The following is a 22,854-nucleotide window of genomic DNA, read 5'->3' as shown; positions in this document are numbered from 1 at the left end:
TTTTCCTGTTTCCTGGATAGTCAACTGTGGAAGTGTCCTGGATAAGGAATGTTGTTTCGAGTCTAAACCCTTATTTCTCTCTCGTTAGGGGGGGGGGGAATAAAAAAACTATTTGGAAGACACAAATTACCCTCTGGTGTTACCGTTGAACCTGAATATCATACACCACCGGTCAGTTTTAGAACACCTAAAATGTATTTGTATTATTTTCTACATTGTAGAATAATAGTGAAAACATCAAAACTAACCAAAAATCTCCAATTTGGACTCCAGACCAAAGGACAAATTTCCACCGGTCTAATGTCACATTTGCTCGTGTTTCTTGGCCCAAGCAAGTCTCTTCTTATTGGTGTCCTTTAGTAGTGGTTTCTTTGCAGCAATTCAACCATAAAGGCCTGACTCACACAGTCTCCTCTGAACAGTTGATGTTGAGATGTGTCTGTTACTTGAACTCTGAAAAAAACATTTAGGCTGCAATTTCTGAGGTTGGTAACTCTGATGAACTTATCCTCTACAGCAGAGGTAACTCTGGGTCTTCCATTCCTGTGGCGGTCCTCATGAGAGCCAGTTTCATCATAGCGCTTGATGGTTTTTGCGACTGCGTTTGAAGAAACTCTCAAAGTACTTCATTTTACGTATTGACTGACCTTCATGTCTTAAAGTAATGATGGACTGTCGTTTCCCTTTGCTTATTTGAGCTGTTCTTGCCATAATATGGACTTGCTCTTTTACCAAACAGACCTATCTTCTGTATACCACCCCTACCTTGTCACAACAAACTGATTGGCTCAAACGCATTAAGAATAAAAGAAATTCCACAAATTAGCTTTTTAAGAAGGCACACCTGTTAATTGAAATGCATTCCAGGTGACTACATCTTGAAGCTGGTTGAGAGGATGCTAAGTGTGTGCAACGCAGTCATCAACGCAAAGGGTGGGTATTTGAAGAATCAAATATGAAATATATTTTGATTTAACACTTTTCTTTCAGTTCCTACATGATTCCATATGTTATTTCATAGTGTTGATGCCTTCACTATTATTCTACAATGTAGAATATAGTAAAAACAAATAAAAACCCTTGAATCTAGGTGTTCTAAACCTTTTGACCGGTAGTGTTTGTGATGTTTGTTCATATGGGGTTCCGTGTGGCTCCATTGCTAGAGCATGGCCCTTGCAACGCCAGGTTTGTGGGTATGATTCCCACGGGGGACCAGTATGAAAAATGTATGCACTCACTACTGTAAGTCGCTCTGGGTAAGAGAGTCTGCTAAATGACAATGTAAATATATGGATGTTAAGATGGGGGTTGAAAGCCGTATCCTAACATCCTTTCCTGAAGAAGGTCATTAATACATACTACTGTAGATCTGACTAACCTGACCGTCAGGGTCCTTTTGAAATGAAACACTCACTGTTGTGATGTGGTTGGATGCTGCCATTCTTGGCACTCTAAATTTAACCAGAGTATTTTCCCCCTGTATGTTCATCTATGGGCTAATGGGTAAATATAGTATGTCTGTAAAGGGATATTCATGTTTAAAGCATCACGCATAAGTGTATGTAGGATGTAGACGATACATTTCTCTGAGTGGAGTTTGTCATCGATAGAACTCTACAGTACTCCATATACTCACCAGTCCCATTCAAAAACAGAACACACCATCAAATTTGTTTGTTCTTGTGTTTTAGTTAGGGAGGACGGTTGTCATCCTAAATCCTCAATCTAATCCCAGGGTTATGTGACGAAGTGTCCCCAGACGGCATTGGTACAATCTTTCCCTCATTAAAGCTGGTATTCCTGTTATGTCTAAGCCTGTCCTCACTGTCCCATTACATACTTTCTCCCAACAGAACGAGGCAAGCAGCACCTAGTGCCTTGCAGCTAGCCAGCCAGCCGCAGGTGTGCAATATCGATAAGTTCTCAAACACACTGTAACTAACGCATCCGCAATATTTTTTACCTCATGGCAACACTTTTAGTAACAAGCCTGTATCTTTAGTCAGTCTCCATTAACTTCTAATAAGCTATGGCAGGGCTAACAGCCTTCTGTTCATTAGTTGGATCCATGCGGTTATTGTGCAGAGGGGTGTTATATTTATAAAGCTCATGTAAATCAAAACCACTGGCACGGCCCTGCTAAAATAAGCGGGCTCCGGTGACTACTGCGTCCATCCAGAGAGCAGAGCAGGAGGAAGATTGAATCAGGAGATGGAGATGTAATCTCATTCGGGGGATCCGTTTTACTGTGTGGTGGGGCTGGAGTAGTGGAGCATCTCTCTTTCTCTGGGAAATAATGGCTCTGTGAATCATCTTTCTGCTGCTAAGGCCTCCCTGGACAGAACAGAGCCACTGTCCTCTACTCCTTTTTTACTGGACAGACAGCCATCCTGTATGAGCTGGGCTAGTGTTACTGGACAGTAGTCGGTCTGTCTTTCTCTGGAGGCTGGAGCTAGACTGGTAGTAGTCTCAGGCTGGAGTTTATGCGGTGCTACTGTAGCTAGTCTTCTACCCAGCCACAGGGATCATGGAGGGGGGTATGATGATGCTGAATGTTGTAACAACGCTGAACGGTGGATGTTCTCTTGTAGTGGACAAGAACAGACAGAGGGCGACACCACGGAGCCACCCACAGCCTCAACAGCAGTCACCAGCGCCACTGCCGCCCCAGAGGGATGGGCATCCAGACCTGGTGCTGGCGGAGGGCAGGGCGGGGGGCATGGAGAGCTACCGGGCACCGTGTGAGAGGAAGAACCAGAGCCTCCAGCAGCTCCAGGGACTCCTGGCCGCAAGTAACTGCAAATTTGAGGCCATTGTGGTGGTGCTGCAGCAGACCCTGGCAGAGGTAGGAAGCATACCTTTTCTCTTTAATGTTTCTGTATGGATGTCTTAACCATACACTGAATTCTGGTAAGGGTGTTATTGTTGCTTTTTATACTAATAGAATTGAAGACATTGAGACACTAGTGTAATTTAGGACATTAGATTACATTGTGGTTCTTAATCATGTTGCTCACGCTGCTTGGTCACAACTCTTGATCGGTATGAACTGGGTGTGAGTGAGTTTGTTTTCGTTCTCATGGTTGAGTGTTATGATTGGAACTAGAACTAGAGAAATGACATCTTCCCACAGTGCACTACAGATGAGCTTATCCTTATCCTAACTCTCCTCTCCCTGGCTCACAATACTACCCAGACCACCCCAGCCACCACCCTCCATGTTGGTTGCCGCAGCACAAGTTATGGTCATACTAGAGGCTTAATTATTATTATAATAATAGATTTTATATAGCACTTTTCATACAGAATCTCATATGAACACATGCTTAGGCTATACAATTGAGTACAGTTTAACAAATATTTGTAGAACTCTTGGCCAAATATAGTATTTTCAGGTCAATACTAATACATAGTATGCTGTATGTTTCTTCTACCGTTACAGTAGGGTGATGTCATTGGCATGTTTTCATTAGATTTCCAGTCCGTCTCCATAAACACAGTGTAAAGACAGCCACTATCAGACCCTGCTGGGATACATAGCTACACTATATATGCAAAAGTATGTGGACACCCCTTCAAATTAGTAGATTTGGCTATTTAAGCCACACCTGTTGCTGACAGGTGTATAAAATCGAGCACACAGCCATGCAATCTCCATAGAAAAACATTGGCAGTAGAATGGCCTTACTGAAGAGCTCAGTGACATTTAACGTGGCACCGTCATAGGATACCACATTTCCAACAAGTCAGTTTGTCAAATTTCTGCCCTGCTAGAGCTGCCCCGGTCAACTAGGAGCAATGGCTCAGCTGTGAAGTGGTAGGCCACACAAGCTCACAAAACAGGACTGCCGAGTGCTGAAAGGCATAGCCCGTAAAAAACGTCTCCTCGGTTGCAACATTCACTACCGAGTTCCAAACTGCTTCTGGAAGCAACGTCAGCACAAGAACTGTTCGTCGAGAGCTTCATAAAATAGGTTTCCAATGGCCGAGCAGGCTCACACAAGCCTAAGATCACCATGCACAATGCCAAGTGTCGGCTGGAGTGGTGTAAAGCTCGCCGCCATTGGACTCTTGAGCAGTGGAAACGCATTCTCTGGAGTGATAAATCACACTTCACCAACTGGCAGTCCGATGGACGAATCTGGGTTTGGCGGTTGCCAGGAGAACGCTACCTGCCCAAATGCATAGTGCCAACTGTAAGGTTTGGTGGAGGAGGAATAATGGTCTGGGGCTGTTTTTCATGGTTCGGGTTAGGTCCCTTGGTTCCAGTGAAGGGAAATCTTAACGCTACAGCATACAATGACATCCTAGACGATTCTGCACTTCCAACTTTGTGGCAACAGTTTGGGGAAGGCCCTTTCCTGTTTCAGCATGACAATGCCCCCGTGCACAAATTGAGGTCCATACAGAAATGGTTTGTCTAGATCGGTGTGGAAGAATTGACTGGCCTGCACAGAGCCCTGACCTCAACCCCATTGAACACCTTTGGGATGAATTGGAACGCCGACTGCGAGCCAGGACTAACCACCCAACATCAGTGCCCGACCTCACTAATACTCTTGTGACTGAATGGAAGCAAGTCCCCACAGTAATGTTCCAACATCTAGTGGAAAGCCTTCCAAGAAGAGTGAAGGCTGTTATTGCAGCAAGGGGGGGGGACCAACTCCATATTAATGCAAATGATTTTGGAATGAGATGTTTGACGAGCAGGTTTCCACATACTTTTGGTCATGTAGTGTATTTCACTTAACATTGGCCCGATTAGTGCAAACTAACTTTAGAATTGGCCTTGCTGATATGTTCAGAAAATGTTTGTACTAGTGCGTTGAAGTTTTTCAAATATTGAAAAACTAAAAGATTTAAAGTCCTCTATACATTTATCTTATCATGCGCGCACACACACACTCAACAACAACAGTGTATAACGTGACATGCTTCCTCAGGAGAGGACTGACCATTTGCTCTCAGCACTGTCATGTGACCTTTCAAGGCTTTCATCTTTACACTATCCTTTATCGTACCATATTATTTGACCTTTCACCTATACATTTCCATGTTAGATAGACTAGGACCGTAGTCTACAGTATTAGATAAAGGCAGTAGTTCACTAGAGTTACAGGGCTGTGTCCTTAAATGCACTCTTTTCCCTCTATAGTCCACTGCTACTATAGGGTAGTGCACTATAAAGGGAATAGCGTGCCATTTGAGAGGCTACCACAGGTCCTTTTGAGGAAATAGCTGACTTGCCAAAGCCCCTTTACCTCCAAATGCATGTGCTTTTCTTCTCCCTTCATTGTCCCTGCTGCCTGGTTAAGGTCTTAAACACTGGGTGACTGCTGTGTTTCTCAGTGATGGTGACAGTAATTATCAGCCTGCTGAGATTGAGAGACTTCCGCTCTCCCCTCTTCATCAATAACAACATAGTGCTGACTCCCATCTCATGGACAGTGAATGAGAAACTGCACTGAGACTGTTCCTGGCACAGAGATTATTTCTAATCATAATTTCCAAATGAGTTGTTATTCATTAGCAGTTTATTAGTTCTTATGCTCGCTGTTTCTTTCTTTACAGAGAAGGGAATATCAGTTAAATGGACCTGTCTCTGGTTCTGGCTGTTGTCAGACTGGGGTTGATACAGTGAGGTAGACGTCATGGCTGTGTCTCAAATGGCACCCTATTCCCGCCTGCATAGTGCTCTTCCCTATGGGCCCTGGTAAAATGTAGTGCACTATGAAGGAAATAGGGTGTTCCATTCGGGACTCACCCCATGTCTGTTAGGCCTTTCTCCCGGAGGCCCCTGGGCCCCTTATCTGACATCACTGCCAGTCGTGCCCTGAGCTCAGCTCCTGATACAAACCAGACACTGTGGATGCGTCTGGGCGATGTGGGTGCTCATATGCCATAAGCATTAGTGTAAAGTGGGTTGTGGATGCGTGTATTCATGTTCAGCTTTCTATAGGACATTAGTGGTGTGTGGTGAATCAACCAGGGGTGTGCTGTCAGTGTCTATTTTAGAGACCCTGTTTCTCTTGATTGGCAAAAATGAATCCACCCGTTGGACTTGGGATAAATGTAGCCTACATGCCTGCAATTGTTCAAAGTAGTTTTTCTAGGCAGCAGTAGCCAGTACTGGAGGTGTGTGGACAGATGTTATCCTTTGGGGAACAGAGTTCTGTTGCTGTGGTCACTTAGAATCCAGAGACGGAGCGTTTCAACATTTGTGGATGGAGAAATGTGGACTCTGGGTAAACTTGCACCATTCTTGTGAAATTATTTTTAGCTGACTTCCCCCCCTCTTAACTGTTTGAGGGACCATCTCAAGAACCCTGGCAGTACATGTCAGAACATGGCTACAGTCCATTTGTTGAACCTTTAGAATGCATGTGTAGAGTGATTTAGGAAAGGGACAGAGACTGGGAGAGTTGACAGAATGGCTTTATCACCAGACTGCTGTCAAAACACTGATGAAATACATCGAGGTTAAATGCTTATTGTACTGCTTAAGCCCTGTCAGTTAGACAAGCTCCTTGTTCCAAAGACGTCGATGATTTCAAGAGTTACTTTCCAAACACACACACTACATTCCATCTCTGTGGTATCTCCAGTCTCTAAAGTTGGACTCGGGTCGTTCTGTTTGGGTGGAAGGTGGACGGGCTGTGAAAGTGATTATCTGAACCGACAGAAAAACAGCAGAGTTCCTGGTGTCTGTGATGGTGGTACAGCAGCTGTCTCAGCACCCTCTGTCCCCCTCTCTGACACAGTGACAATCACTAGCTCCTGCACTCTCATCGGAAGTCAATGGTATCCTCATTAGAGATCTATTGTCAGGTTTCAACAGGTTCAGTATGTGGGTGTTATCAGTATGTCACATTGCCTTATTTAATTATCATTACAAGGACTCAATGGTCCAATGTCACTTTGATCTATTGGGAGTGTATGAATAGGCTATGGGTGGCACTTGTTCTGTTGGGAATCAATTTGTTTCTGAACACTGTGTACAGTATTAGAATCTGTTAGCCAGTCAATAGGCTAGGAATAGGTTGGGCCTTGCAATGTCTGTGTGAGAATGTCCCAGCTGTTGACTTGATATGGTTACGAGCCACAACCAAACACTGGAAAAGGTGGTGTGTTGTTGAGTTCTGTTTCTTATCACCTGTTTAGCTGATTCCTGCCAGCACTGGACATGGATTACCGTAGTATCTGTAGAAGAAGAGACCGTGGTGTGATTCAAAAGTGAATGTTAATTACTGTATGTAAAGACTATTACTATTTAAATAAGGATGTTAGATAATAACCCCCCATTATTATTTGTCCCCCACTTTCCAGACCTTTCTATGATCATTTGTCTGTCTGCCCTTCCTTCCTCTTCCTTTGTAGCTACAGATGTAAGGTCTTAATTTGAGCCAGTTTGCTACAGCAGGAAAATTATCCTGTAGCAAAAGGACTTTTTCACATAACATTTCCAGACCATTAGATCTGAATGTGGATTGATTACTGGAGGTTTTATTGATGTAAACATCTCGCGGAGGGTCATTGTATGATCATTATGGTGGAGGTCTGGGAAATGTAGACATTCAGAGACGAGGGTAGCGTGTTGTGACGGCCCTGATCAAAACCATTAGTGTCCTCCAAATGACATGGTGAAGTGCTCACATACACTAAGTGTACAAAACATTAGGAACACCTTCCTAATATTGAGTCGCACCCCATTTTTTTCCCTCTGAACAGCCTAAATTCATCAGGGCATAGACTACAAGGTGTCGAAAGCATTCCACAGGGATGCTGGCCCATGTTGACTCCAATGCTTCCCACAATTGTGTCAAGTTGGCTTGAAGTCCTTTGAGTGGTGGATACACACAAGAAACTGTTGAGCATGAAAAACCCAGCAGCGTTGCAGTTCTTGACACACTCAAACCGGTGCACCTGGCACCTACAATACCCCGTTCAAAGGCACTTAAATCTTTTGGCACTTAATTAATATCGCGTTCAAGTGTACTTAAGTCTTGCCCATTCACCCTTTGAATGACACACATACACATTCCATGTCTCAATTGTCTTGAGGCTTAAAAATCCTTCTTTAACCAGTCTCCTCCCCTTCATCTACACTGTTCTGAAGTGGATTTAACAGGTGACATCAATAAGGGATCATAGCTTTCACCTTGTCAGTCTGTCATGGAAAGAGCAGATGCTCGTAATGTTTTGTACACTCAGTGTATTTGTTCAATTAAACTGAAAAGGCATTTGACAAATCAGACCCTCAGTAAGATTACATGTGGGGCCCACCGCAGACAGACCGATAAGGATTTGTCGTTATCCTTGAGAAAATAGGAGATAAAGGCAAATGTATTAATTATCAGCTTTCTGTCATACTGTCCCAATGATGATACTAGTTTATTCATTACCATCCCTCTGTCATGCTGTCCCAATGATGATACTAGTTTATTCATTACCAGCCCTCTGTCCCAATGATGATACTAGTTTATTCYTTACCAGCCCTCTGTCAAGCTGTCCCAATGATGATACTAGTTTATTCATTACCAGCCCTCTGTCAAGCTGTCCCAATGATGATACTAGTTTATTCATTACCAGCCCTCTGTCATGCTGTCCCAATGATGATACTAGTTTATTCATTACCATCCCTCTGTCATGCTGTCCCAATGATGATACTAGTTTATTCATTACAGCCCTCTGTCCCAATGATGATACTAGTTTATTCATTACCAGCCCTCTGTCAAGCTGTCCCAATGATTATACTAGTTTATTCATTACAGCCCTCTGTCCTAATGATGATTATACTAGTTTATTCATTACCAGCCCTCTGTCATGCTGTCCCAATGATGATACTAGTTTATTCATTACCAGCCCTCTGTCATGCTGTCCCAATGATGATACTACTTTATTCATTACCAGCCCTCTGTCCCAATGATTATACTAGTTTATTCATTACCAACCCTCTGTCATGCTGTCCCAATGATTATACTAGTTTATTCATTACCAGCCCTCTGTCCCAATGATCATATATCTAGCTGGCACTGAATATACTGTATGTTAGAGGTATAGGATAAAAATGGCATAGAAATATGATATAAAAACAATTATTTAATGTATGGTGGAGGAAGGGGGGGAGGTTGTGGTAGTAATGAACTCTTCTCCCGGTGTCGTCCCTTGGGAAGGTCACTGCACAGCCAGGCCCTTTCCTGCTACTCAGTGAGGTGTAAATGCCTCTCCGTCAGCCTAATGTCAGGGGGCCTTTATGTATGGGTGTGTCCCAAATGGCACCCTATTTCCTATGTAGTGCATTACTTTTCACCAGGGCCCATACGGTGCACTATAAAGGGAAATGAGTGCCATTTTGGACCCACCCTATCTTATTTGCTCCGCTCTGCCTTTTGCCACTGCTGCCTGCTACTACCACCACCTTAAAGTGACCTCCGCTCAGCTGTGAGGAGGCTGTCCCACTCCTCTGCAGTCTGTCGCTCTCTTAGGGAGAATATGGTAAAGCTCTCAGCACTCAGATAGCAGGGCCAATGGAGTGCCGTTTTCAGTCGTGCCTCAGTCAGATGTAGTTGGAGCAGTCCTAGAGAGGAGTGTGTGTGGAGGTGGTGTCCACCTGTGCTGCTGTCATTTGTGTCTTGGTGTGCTGGGCCTCTGTAGCCTGGGGGAGACTCCGAGGCTGGACCATGGGCTGCTCGGGGAGCAGAGCGTGCCTTAGCCCTCCCTGCTCTGGAGACCGGGTAAAGGACTTCTATCTTTTGTTCTACTCTGTCTGTAATGGGGACGGGGAGCAGGGGATAGGAAAGACTGTTAACTCTGTCTCACTGACCCTTCATTAGAGGATAGGATTTTTTATTTGACTTGTCTGTTCTGTGACTGATGACTCATTAGCCTCTGTCTATTTTCTCTGTGTTCTGTTATCCTTCTTCTCTGAGGGAGATTGTTCTAGGACAGTAACAGGGCCTGTGGTCCTCAGTTGGTGCTGTGTCCGGTGGATTTTTTGAGGAGTATGAGACCGGTTAGTGGGGGATTCCCTCTGCGTCAGTTTGGGAGGAGCACTGCAGCTAGGGCTGCCTCTGTAAAGATGGGGAGAGAGAAAGAGTGAGAAGGGGAAGTAGAAAGAGGAGAAGGCAAGGAATAGAGAAAGTCAAGTAGCTGGGGGTAGAGAGAATGGGTGTTAAGGTTTCTGTCTCAGCTCAGTTGCATTGGGGGGGAGGGGGCTTTGCCTGTCATGTTTTCTCAATGTGTTGCATTTGTATGCTGTAGAATAGCATTTGTTAGCCGAGGAGCAATATAACTGTGCTATTTGGCTCAATATCCTGTTAATGAAATGAAGTTGAGATGGGGAGGTCACATACACTAATGAAGCTGTTACTGTCATTGGATTTATCCCAGAAGTGCTTGTCATGAATCTACAATATGCCTCTGTGTGCATCTAAAATGACCGTATAGTATTCGATATTCAATTGAAAGCTGTTATACGAATTACATTTTTTAGGTTGTTCTTACTGAACTGTTTGTGGGGGGGGGGGGCTCAAGCTTGTTGCAGTGTGCCAGTGAACCAAAGCCCCAAACTGAGTTTAAATGACCACTAACAGTGTGTTTGTTTCCCAGCATGATGAGGTCATTAAGCAGCGCAGGGACCTGTCCCAGGAACTGATGACCTTGAAGGGAGAGCTCGGTAAGTAAGGTCACCACAGAGACAACCCTAACCGCTTCGGGGTTAACGTTCCCCTAGGTACAGATCTAGAATCAGCTTCTCCTCCCTCAATCCTAACCTTAACCATTAGTGGGACAAATTATAAACTGACCCAAGATCAGTGTCTAGGGGGCACTTCAATACATCACTACGGCTAACACTACACAGATAGGGCTCAATGCTACTTTGTTTTGTTTGTGAAGCTATTATTTGTCAGAGCACTTAGCACTAGGCTCAGACCCAACCCTTAGCACTAGGCTCAGACCCAACCCTTAGCACTAGGCTCAGACCCAACCCTTAGCACTAGGCTCATACCAAGAACAACTCGTGGCTTTGCCTTGACAGTGATGTTGTGCTTTCAGCGTGTGGGGAGGAAGCTCAGAAACCATCTTTGTGACTATCTTTTGGAAAAAATACATTGCTGCCATGACTGAGTCTTATAAGCAGTCTGTCACAAGCCTGAACAGGGCAGTGTCATCAGACAGTTCTTCTATTGCATGTATTCCCCTTGCCTCTTAGCTGCCCTGTAATTAGATTCTCTCCCTCCTTCCCTGGTTAATTTGTTCCGTCCTCCACCGAGGAGGTCTCTGATGCAGCATGTTCCCTTGAGGGTTCTTTAGGTTGGTGTCTGGCTCCCAATATAGAGGCCGTTAGCAGCCGGCCCCCATAGAGAGGCCGTTAGCAGCCGGCCCCCATAGAGGCCGTTAGCAAGCCGGCCCCCATAGAGGCCGTTAGCAGCCGGCCCCATAGAGGCCTTAGCGGCGGCCCATAGAGGCCGTTAGCAGCCGGCCCCCATAGAGGCCGTTAGCAGCCGGCCCCCATAGAGGCCGTTAGCAGCCGGCCCCCATAGAGGCCGTTAGCAGCCTGTGCTGGAATGCTAAACCATCTGAGGCCGTAAGAGAGCTGTGGAGACGAGGACGCACCCCACAACCCACAAACACACTGCAGTGGCCTTGGAAACACCCCTCCTGGCCATGCTGTGGTTTACGTGCTGGTTGCCGATACACTGTTTTGATCTCAAAATATACCATCCACATGAATCCTGAAGGGGGTCTCATATCGAAATCATTGGCTGAGCCTCTGGACTGAGCACAGAAAGTAACTTATTAGAAAAGTAGTTAAATAACGAAGAACTGAAGAAGTAACGCCTGTAATGCCTGTTTCTGTGTGCCTATGTGTTATGTAGCCAGTTAGCATGCAGAAACGGTCATTTAAAAAAAACTTCCCAATGAAATGTTGATTGGGGGGGTTCCCCAGACCTTAAAAGACCTCCTGATAAGTATTGTTGTGGACTTAGAAACAACTAAATTAGATTTTCTATAAAGGAACATGAGATTTTTTAGAGTCAAAACCTGAAGAAAAAAAAACTGTGTGGAAATCCAAAACCTGGAACAACTAAACTGAGAGCTGAATTGGTCCGATGTTCCAGTGCTCTGTGTGTTCCTGTCTGGGGAGACTGAGGTGATCATGACATCATGCTAAATTTGTAGGCAGACCAACGAGCCAAACTCCCCATACCCGTGGGCACTATTTGTCTATTGTGGCTTGGAAAGTTAGGATTATTGAGATTAATCAAATGTGTATAATGTACTTGTTGTTCTCTGAAAATATTTTATTGCGCTTCACAGCAAAAAAAAAACATTTGTTTCCATGTGAACTTTTTTTTTCTCACCTTTTTGTGTCCTCAACAGTTTGCAGCCCTGTATTAAGTCTCTATCTGTTCTGTTCCCGTGGGGCTGCAATGGTCTGACTGGGGGATAGTGTGGCTCCACCCCTCCCTCCATGTTGGTGGTCAGACAACGTACCTCAGCCTTGGGACCAGCACATGACTCCCCTTCCCATTAAGCCCAGTGTATCAGCTTCTAATAGATAAGACCCCCAGACAGTTCTACAGACAGACCCACTGGTTCTGTTCAGATAGTTCTACAGACAGACCCACTGGGGTTGTTGGTACATGGTAGTACTGTACAGGGGAGGGGAGGAAGGCAAAGACCACAAGGCATTTATCCTGAGCCCAACACTTGCCGTCAGTGTTTCCATCCCAAATGGCACCTTATTTCCTATATAGTGCACTACTTTTGACTAGAGCCCTGTATAGGCCCTGGGAATAGGGTATACTTTACCCCATCCCTCAGACAGTATTCTGCATAGCCAGTATGGGCTTGCTCCCCCAATGATGTCACCACTCCACTCACTGCAGCTGGCTAATTATAGTGTACTGCATTGTCTGTTTGGGCCACCTCCAGTTTCATGACATGACATACTATCCTTTCATATTAACACTCTTCACCAATATAAATTACAAGCGCGTCATAGTTTTTTTTCCTGCCTCACCACTTAGTATCTGGAATTGGGGCACATTCAAAGCCATCACCCTGACAAGAATCCACGACCAGTAACTTTTAGATATGGCTTCAGCCCCAATCCCCAGATGGGCCTTTACAGTGTGTTTTAGTGTGATGAATTTAGTCTGGCTCCAATGACCATATCCCCTGTTATACTTCATGCTTGTGGAGTGCAGGGCTCAACCTGATGTGTTTGTTTGGGCTTTGTCCATGTTGGTCTGCGGTTCTATTTCTTCTCACTCCCACACTTTTGATATGATGCTATATATTACACTTAGACATTTTTATAATTTGAAAATATTTAACGCACCTGTTGGAGTCAAAGTAAATGGATATTATATAAGTATTTTATGTGCGTAAGCCATTTGTTACTTTTTTTACACAAAATAGTTGCTTCATTACCATCAAAATGATCAATTATAGTGTTAAGTCAAGATTTTACACGTCAAATCACAAAAGAACTGAGAAGTGAAAGTGGAGAACAAGGATATGACATGGAGAGTATATCATATCTCCACCTCCAAGAAATGTCACTATGAATATTGTTTATTCTGCGTCATTACCGCAACGTCAATGAAAACAAAAAACTAAATTTCTTACATTTTAGGCATTTAGCAGACGCTCTAATCCAAAGCGAATTAGAGTAGGGAGTGCTTTCATTTTCATAATTTTTTCCAAACTAGTCCCCCATGGGAATCGAACCAACAACATTGGCTTTGCAAGCGCCATGCTCTACCAACTGAGCCAATTCATCTAGATTGTCCTCTATTTGAAATGATATATCTCATTATGTTGTGGTTGGAATTAATCAAATGATGGCTGATCCTACTAACCAAGTAAACCTTGTGGCCTGGCAGTTAAATCCCAAAATGTTGCCAATTGCTATAACCACGACATAATGTCGGTAACGACGATTTCCTGGTTATTACCAGAAGTAGCTTATTTTTCAATGGGAATACCCCTGCTTAATACTGCTTATCAAATTATATTTTTCTTTCTTTATAGCATTCAATGATAATCCATTTCCACCCACTTATTTTTAACTAGTCCAATTTACCGTTACCGCCACAATGTACACATACAGTTGAAGTTTACATACATTCAGGTTGGAGTCATTAAAACTCATTTTTCAACCACTCCACAAATTTCTTGTTGACAAACTATAGTTTTGGCAAGTCGGTTAGAAGATCTACTTTGTGCATGACACAAGTAATTTTTTCAACAATTATTTACAGACCGATTATTTCACTTATAACTCACTGTATCACAATTCCAGTGGGTCAGAAGTTTACATACACTAAGTTGACTGCCTTTTAAACAGCTTGGAAAATTCCAGAAAATGATGTCATGGCTTTAAAAGTTTCTGATAGGCTAATTGACATCATTTAAGTCAATTGGAGGTGTACCTGTGGATGTATTTCAAGGCCTACCTTCAAACAGTGCCTCTTTGCTTGACATCATGGGGAAATCAAAAGAAATCAGCCAAGACCTCAGAAAAAAAATTGTAGACCTCCACAAGTCTGGTTCATCCTTCGGAGCAATTTCCAAATGCCTGAAGGTCCCAGGGTCATCTGTACAAACAATAGTACGCAAGTATAAACACCATGGGACCACGCAGCCGTCATACCGCTCAGGAAGCAGACGCGTTCTGTCTCCTAGAGATGAACGTACTTTGGTGCGAAAAGTGCAAATCAATCCCAGAACAACAGCAAAGGACCATGTGGAGATGCTGGACGAAACCGGTACAAAAGTATCTATATCCACAGTGAAACGAGTCCTATATACGACATAACCTGAGAGGCCGCTCAGCAAGGAAGAAGCCACTGCTCCAAAACCTCCATAAAAAAGCCAGACTACGGTTTGCAACTGCACATGGGGACAAAGTTCATACTTTTTGGAGAAATGTCCTCTGGTCTGATGAAACAAAAATAGAACTGTTTGGCCATAATGACCATCGTTATGTTTGGAGGAAAAAGGGGGAGGCTTGCAGGCCGAAGAACACCATCCCAACAGTGAAGCACGGTGGCAGCATCATGTTGTGGGGGTGCTTTGTTGCAGGAGGGCTGGTGCACTTCACAAAATAGATGGCATTATGATATAGGAAAATGGTGTGGATATATTGAAGCAACATCTGAAGACATCGGTCAGGAAGTTAAAGCTTGGTCGCAAATGGGTCTTCCAAATGGACAATGACCCCAAGCATACTTCCAAAGTTGTGGCAAAATGGCTTAAGTAACAAAGTCAAGGTATTGGAGTGGCCATCACAAAGCCCTGACCTCAATCCTATAGACAATTTGTGGGCAGAACTGAAAAGGTGTGTGCGAGCAAGGAGGCCTACAAACCTGACTCAGTTACACCAGCTCTGTCAGGAGGAATGGGCCAAAATTCACCCAACTTATTGTGGGAAGCTTGTGGAAGGCTACCCGGAACGTTTGACCCAAGTTAAACAATTTAAAGGCAATGCTACCAAATACTAATTGAATGTATGTAAACTTCTGACCCACTGGGATTGTGATGAAAGAAATAAAAGCTGAAATAAATCGTTCTGTCTACTATTATTCTGACATTTCACATTCTTAAAATAAAGTGGTGATCCTAACTGACCTAAGACAGGGAATTTTTCCTAGGATTAAATGTCAGCCAAATACATTTAAACTCAGTTTCACAATTCCTAAGGTGTATGTAAACTTCCGACTTCAACTGTACTTCAAGTGTAAAGCACTTGTTCCCAATATACTGTAACTACTGGAAAAATTATAAATGTATAACAATTTCAACAAGAAATTGCATTGTTGATGGTAGCCTCCATGCAGGTATACAAGCACAGCCAGCGCAGGCCAGTATTTATGGTTTAAGGAATTTAAATAATTATTTCTTAGCGTGGTAGTACCAAATCCTATAGACGGATAAACCAAATATTCCAAAAACCCATTCTGTTTTAAACTAAAATGGAATGTTAAAGGTGTTTTGTGAAAATCGAGTAAAATCATATTTTGTGTGATTTAAAAAAAGGCCAAAGGTGCCCATAGTTGCAGAATCACCAGTTCCCTGACTCACAGGGTGATATACCATCTGTGTAACAACCACAGCCTCACTTGTCAGGGTCCCCTATCCTAGACATGTCCTTTCTGTACTGTAGACTTGAGCTGGTTCTTTACATTTATTTAAGTTTAGCTGTTTGTCTCATATCTGGTAGAAACCTTCTGCTTGGCATTTTTGCCTGAGACATAGTAGTTCTAGATGGACGACATGGCTGACTGGTACACATGATAAAGAGCCTCAAATTCCTCTTTCTCCTGAAACTTTCTCTGAGCTGTTGCAGTGTCAACGGAGGGGCAATCACTTCCCCAATCCTTTTAACGTGTGAATACCATCTAATCACTGGTCTGTGTTTAAAGATGCACGGTACTGTTCTGTGGTGAACATGTCTTGTTTTATGAAGGTTGCCATAGAGCTATTGTAAATCTAGGAAGGTTGCCACCATTAAACATATTGCATAAGAAGATTCATATTCTGACACGTGCCTGCAGAAGGGCACCAACCATAGAATTAGAATGATTTCTATTGCACCAACAGCTGGAAGTAGCCTTTAATACCCATCCATCCCTGCCCACTTGTAAATCGAGAGCTATTGAGCTATTCTGTTCATACTGGTAGGATTGTGTGTCAGGAATCAACCTCCATATGGATGTCACCTGCTACACATGGAGACAGTAGATACTACCCTGTTGTACACAGCTGTCACTCTTATGTCATCGCCAGCCAACGGAATACCTCACGGGCTGGCAAGGCCAACTGCTGGGCATCACACTGGCACTGGCATCTGTTCTGTCTGTACCAGGAATGTGGCACAGCACGCAAGGGCCCACCAGAGCCATGTGTCTGTTGCTTAGTTTATATTAGTGTCTCCCAACTCCAGTCCTCCAATACCCCCAACAGCATGTCCATTGTGTTAGACAGTAGTAACAGCAGCATGTCCATGTTCAAACTGTAAAGCTGGTGTACTGTTCTACTGTAGCAGACATATGTTGCAAGTAGGACAGAAGTGAGTCAATATAAAAACAATTCCTAGGACATGACACTGATTTCAGACAATTGTGAAAATGTGTTTTTGATAACTCATGGGTATGTCTTTGTACTGCCAATAAGCCAGTGTGCTCTGTAGTCAGCCGGAGGCGGGCACTGTAGTCAGCCGGAGGCGGGCACTGTAGTCAGCCGGAGGCGGGCACTGTAGTCAGCCGGAGGCGGGCACTTAGTCAGCCGGAGGCGGGCACTGTAGTCAGCCGGAGGCGGGCACTGTAGTCAGCCGGAGGCGGGCACTGTAGTCAGCCGGAGGCGGGCACTGGGTAATCTGTCTTTAAAAAAAATATATGCATTTGCCTTTCCAGTGCCGTATGTCATAACATGAGCCTCAAGAGTTTTGCTGAAGAGTTGTTCCCAAAGTGTTTACTTGCCTTTGCGCATGCAGGGTGAATTTCACTACTCTTATTTCCCTTTTCTTAGAACTGACAGAATTTCTAGATGTCCTTACCATCATTGACATTTTTATTTATTTAATCTTTCAATAAACATCCATGAAATGTCACATTGAAAAATGTAAATAAAGAAATCCAATAAGCACAACTAAGAGATTGCAGGCCCCCATGACCTTCGGAGTCTGTGCTGAACCCACTAGCCTTCTCAGCCCCTTTGTTATACTGTTTGCCATTGTTTATCTAATGCCGTTCTTCTTTGATAAGAGATGAGACAAACACATTTCCCGTTAGAAAATACAGTTCCACAAAACTAAATGATTTCCCCTCTGCTGTGGATCCTACTGGCACCCTGCAGTGAACTCGGCCCGCTCGTGTGAGTTGTTGGAGCGGGAGAAGGATGAGGTGTGTGGGGCATTGGAGGGCGTGCTACAGACAATGCAGGAGCAGCACCACACAGAGCTGGCCCAGCTGGAGGAGAGGCTCAGGGTGTTCTACCAGGCCGAGTGGGACAATATCCACCTGACCTACCAGGAGGAGGCAGACCGGTGCAAGGCCCTCATGGAGCAGCAGGTACATTAAAGCTACTGGATGCATCCCTAATGGAACCCTATTCCCTATATAGTGCACTACTTTTGACCAGAGCCCTATGAGATTTGGTCAAAAGTAGTGCACTACTAAGGGATTGGGGTGCCATTTGGAATGTAGAAGAGTGCCAATAGGCTAAACGTGGCTCTGTTCCTCCTTTTTACTGGAGAAGTCTGTTTTATTTCAGATCAGTAACATTTTTGAAGGGCTTGAGAGGATTGGAATGCACCCACAGTGTCAAGTCTTAATACAACTACACATTACATGACACTGAGCCCCAGTCTCTCAGGGCTCAGTCCTGTGTCTGTCTGTCCGACCATGAGAGAATTGTTTAGAGATTTTTTCATTCCTGACATACACACTATCCAACAGTGTCCTCTGCAGTCATTCTGTGGAGTCATTCACAGAGCGTACTACTCAGCTAGATTCATTTCAAGGAATATTGGTCACTGCAGAAAGTAGTCCACAAATCAGACCTGGGGCCATCTGTCGGTATACTGTCAGCGTGGAGCTGGTTTCATCCTGATGCTGAAGGTTGCTCGACTGAGACTGAGTGCACCCCAAATTGCACACTGTTCCCTTTTATAGTGTGCTCCTTTTGACCAAAGCCCTATGGACCCTAGTCGAAGTTGTGTACTTTAAAGGGAATAGTGTGCCGTTTGGGGATGCACACTATCTTACGCAAACCGACTCACTGAATAGAATTGAAATTCTATCCGTTTTGGAATAAGTGTTTTTGGCAGTCTGTACTGTGTTGGTTTATTTGATCTTAATTGGTTTAAAGGCCTAAAGGCTTTTCATGATCTATCCGTTACTATTGATGTGATGATTCATAATGCACCTGTTAAAGGGATACTTCAGGATTTTGGCAGTGAAGCCCTTTATCTGCTTCCCCGGAGTCGGGTGAACTCATGGATACCATTTTTAGGTCTCTGCATCCAGTATGAAGGAAGTTAGTGTTTCGTAAGCCAGCGTTAACTAGCGTTAGCGCAATGACTAAGTCTATGGTAAATACTAGCATGCTAGCAGTTACCATAGACTTACATTGCACTAACACTAGTTGACAATTGCATTAACGCTAGTTAGCAACTTCCTTAAAACTGCAAGCAGACACACACATGGTATTCATGAGTTAATTTGACTCTGGGGAAATAGATGGTGGTAATAAGCTTTTTATACGTTGCTTTTGTTACTGATCATGAATGTTCCTTCTCTTTTGAAGATGACGGAGTTGAGAGCCAGCCACGAGGCTGTGACGTTAGAGCTGGAGGCCAGCCACTCTGAACAGATCCAAGCGGTTAAACAGCAGTATGAAGAATCTCTAAAAGGTACATTCATCCTGTCATGTACACCGTAAAAAAAAAAAAAAAGAATAAAAAATCTTAAGTTAATAATCAACAAAGCACATGTTAGTAATTTATTTGACTGATTTTGACTGTCTTGCAATATAATTCTGTTAAACTGATCTCTCTCCAAGAGTTCCGTCAAGCTCATGAGCGGGAGCTGCAGACATTGGACAAAAAACTGAAGGAGGCTGGAGCCACTTTATCTGTAAGCTTCAGCTTCACATATCAAAATATATTCCAAGTTATTTTGTCTCAGGAGAGGTTAGGTGATAGTGTCCTCATGATGTGATGTTCCTCAGGGCCAGATTCAGGAGCTCACCGAGGAGAACACAACCCTGAACCACAGGATAAAGGCAGAGGAGGACCAGAGAAGGGAGCTGGCTGAGAGAAGTCAGGTACTGCCAACACGCAACACCCCTCACATTCACTCTTATCTTACAGCCCACTCCAATAACGTTCCAAGATAAGTGTTATTGACACTAGGCAACAGCACTGCCCTATCTCCCTCCATAATATAATGATGATGCGTCAGTTATGCCATTTAGCAGAGACACTTTTGTCCAAAGCAACTTAGTCATGCGTGCACATTTTACTTATGGGTGGCCCTGATAATTGAACCCACAATACCAACTGAGGCATACAGGACCTCCAGTGTGTGTGTATATATATATCCTCACAGTGGGGAGAACAAGTATTTGATACACTGCCGATTTTGCAGGTTTTCCTACTTACAAAGCATGTAGAGGTCTGTAATTTTTATCATAGGTACACTTCAACTGTGAGACGGAATCTAAAACAAAAATCCAGAAAATCACATTGTATATTTTTAAGTAATTCATTTGCATTTTATTGCATGACATAAGTATTTGATCACCTACCAACCAGTAAGAATTCCAGCTCTCACAGACCTGTTAGTTTTTCTTTAAGAAGCCCTCCTTGTTCTCCACTCATTACCTGTATTAACTGCACCTGTTTGAACTCGTTACCTGTATAAAAGACACCTGTCCACACACTCAATCAAACAGACTCCAACCTCTCCACAATGGCCAAGACAGAGAGCTGTGTAAGGACATCAGGGATAAAATTGTAGACCTGCACAAGGCTGGATGGGCTACAGGACAATAGGCAAGCAGCTTGGTGAGAAGGCAACAACTGTTGGCGCAGTTATTAGAAAATAGAAGAAAATAGAAGAAGTTCAAGATGATGGTCAATCACCCTCGGTCTGGGGCTCCTGCAAGATCTCATCGTGGGGCATCAATGATCATGAGGAAGGTGAGGGATCAGCCCAGAACTACACGGCAGGACTGGTCAATGACCTGAAGAGAGCTGGGACCACAGTCTAAAGAAAACCATTAGTACACACACTACGCCGTCATGGATTAAAATCCTGCAGCGCACACAAGGTCCCCCTGCTCAAGCAGGCGCATGTCCAGGCCCGTCTGAGTTTGCCAATGACCATCTGGATGATCCAGGGAGGAATGGGGAAGGTCATGTGGTCTGATGATTCAAAATAGAGCTTTTTGGTCTAAACTCCACTCGCCGTGTTTGGAGGAAGAAGAAGGATGAGTACAACCCAAGAACACCATCCCAACCGTGAAGCATGGAGGTGGAACATCATTCTTTGGGGATGCTTTTCTGCAAAGGGGACAGGACGACTGACGTATTGAGGGAGGATGGATGGGGCCATGTATTGCGAGATCTTAGCCAACAACTCCTTCCCTCAGTAAGAGCATTGATGATGGGTCGTGGCTGGGTCTTCCAGCATGACACGACCCGAAACACACAGCCAGGGCAACTAAGGAGTGGCTCCGTAAGAAGTATCTCAAGGTCCTGGAGTGGCCTAGCCAGTCTCCAGACCTGAACCCAATAGAAAATCTTTGGAGGGAGCTGAAAGTCCGTATTGCCCAGCGACAGCCCCGAAACCTGAAGGATCTGGAGAAGGTCTGTATGGAGGAGTGGGCCAAAATCCCTGCTGCAGTGTGTGCAAACCTGGTCAAGAACTACAGGAAATGTATGATCTCTGTAATTGCAAAACAAAGGATTCTGTACCAATTATAAGTTCTGCTTTTCTGATGTATCAAATACTTATGTCATGCATATATGCTAATTAATTACTTAAAAATCATACAATGTGATTTTCGGGATTTTTGTTTTAGATTCCGTCTCTCACAGTTGAAGTGTACCTATGATGCTGGAGGTCATTTTGCAGGGCTCTGGCAGTGCACCTCCTTGCACAAAGGCGGAGGTAGCGGTCCTGCTGCTGGGTTGTTGCCCTCCTACGGCTCTCCCACGCTTCCTGATGTACTGGCCTGTCTCCTGGTAGCCGCTCCATGCTCTGGACACTACGCTGACAGACACAGCAAACCTTTTTGCCACAGCTCGCATTGATGTGCCATCCTGATGAACTGCACTACCTGAGCCACTTGTGTGGGTTGTAGACTCCGTCTCATGCTACCACTAGAGTGAGAGCACTGCCAGCATTCAAAGTGACCAAAACATCCGCAGGAAGCATAGGAACTGAGAAGTGGTCTGTGGTCACCACCTGCGAATCACTCCTTTTTTGGGGGTGTCTTGCTAATTGCCTATAATTTCCACCTTTTGTCTATTTCATTTGCACAACAGCATGTGAAATTTATTGTCAATCAGTGTTGCTTCCTAAGTGGACAGTTTGATTTCATAGAAGTGTGATTGACTTGGAGTTACATTGTGTTTGTTTAAGTGTTCCTTTTATTTTTTGGCAGTGTATATATATATATATATATATATATAGGGTGCCATTTCTGACACCCAAGAGTGTGTTTGTTAAAGTTAGGCTGCTGTCGGTCATAATCAGTATTGAGTGGGTGACCTTTTCTTTCTCAGCATTCTAACAATGCACATGAGGGGATTGAGATAAAGACCTCTGTACTAACCCTTCCAGCCAGTCTGGTAGACTGGAATAGTCTGACAATAACTGCTAGCACCAAACCCGTGGTCCACTGCCTGCTTGGGCTGTGGGAGTCATGCTGTATAGTTAAAACACCACACGGTGTATAGTTTTACAACCTAGAATGACTTTAATTCTCCCTGCTATGTGATTGAAGGCATTGACTATGTTTGAATAAGGCTGTTGCGGTGAAAGTTTACCGCCCACACGGCAATCATGACCGCAGTCAAATTCCACGTGACTGAGTCATGTAATCTCCTCTCATGCAGTCTGGACATGCATTAGTAGTACCCAACTCGCTAACGATCATCACGTTGCTATTGTCATCTCAAACTACTATGACATCAATGCAAATACAATTGAAAATCACATCAAACACGTATCCAAACAGTTTCATGCTTTTAAAACTCACCTCAATGTGATTGATCAATTTGAAGAAAGAAGTTCAACAACAGGTTAAACTGAGTGGAAAACATGGTTGTTG

General features: G+C 44.0%; 1 protein-coding gene across 7 annotated transcripts in view; it reads left to right on the top strand.

The window, feature by feature from the left end:
* Nucleotides 1–22,854, top strand: part of mtus1a (microtubule associated tumor suppressor 1a) — a 55,199-nt gene that overhangs the window by 28,297 nt on the left and 4,048 nt on the right. For 5 of the 7 annotated variants that reach the window (XM_023992196.2, XM_023992194.2, XM_023992195.2 and 2 more), the window contains 6 exons: nucleotides 2,592–2,845; nucleotides 10,609–10,675; nucleotides 17,869–18,083; nucleotides 19,321–19,426; nucleotides 19,576–19,649; nucleotides 19,744–19,839. In XM_023992196.2, coding sequence (XP_023847964.1) covers nucleotides 2,592–2,845; nucleotides 10,609–10,675; nucleotides 17,869–18,083; nucleotides 19,321–19,426; nucleotides 19,576–19,649; nucleotides 19,744–19,839 — 812 coding nt within the window. Of the gene's footprint in view, nucleotides 1–2,591; nucleotides 2,846–9,503; nucleotides 9,735–9,766; nucleotides 10,013–10,608; nucleotides 10,676–17,868; nucleotides 18,084–19,320; nucleotides 19,427–19,575; nucleotides 19,650–19,743; nucleotides 19,840–22,854 lie in introns of those variants that run through there. The other 2 variants (XM_023992199.2, XM_023992200.2) reach the window with 2 other exon arrangements.

This window comes from Salvelinus sp. IW2-2015, linkage group LG8 (assembly GCF_002910315.2).
Source record: "Salvelinus sp. IW2-2015 linkage group LG8, ASM291031v2, whole genome shotgun sequence".
NCBI classification, from domain to species: Eukaryota; Metazoa; Chordata; class Actinopteri; order Salmoniformes; family Salmonidae; genus Salvelinus; species Salvelinus sp. IW2-2015.
This window is presented reverse-complemented; position numbering and strand designations above follow the sequence as displayed.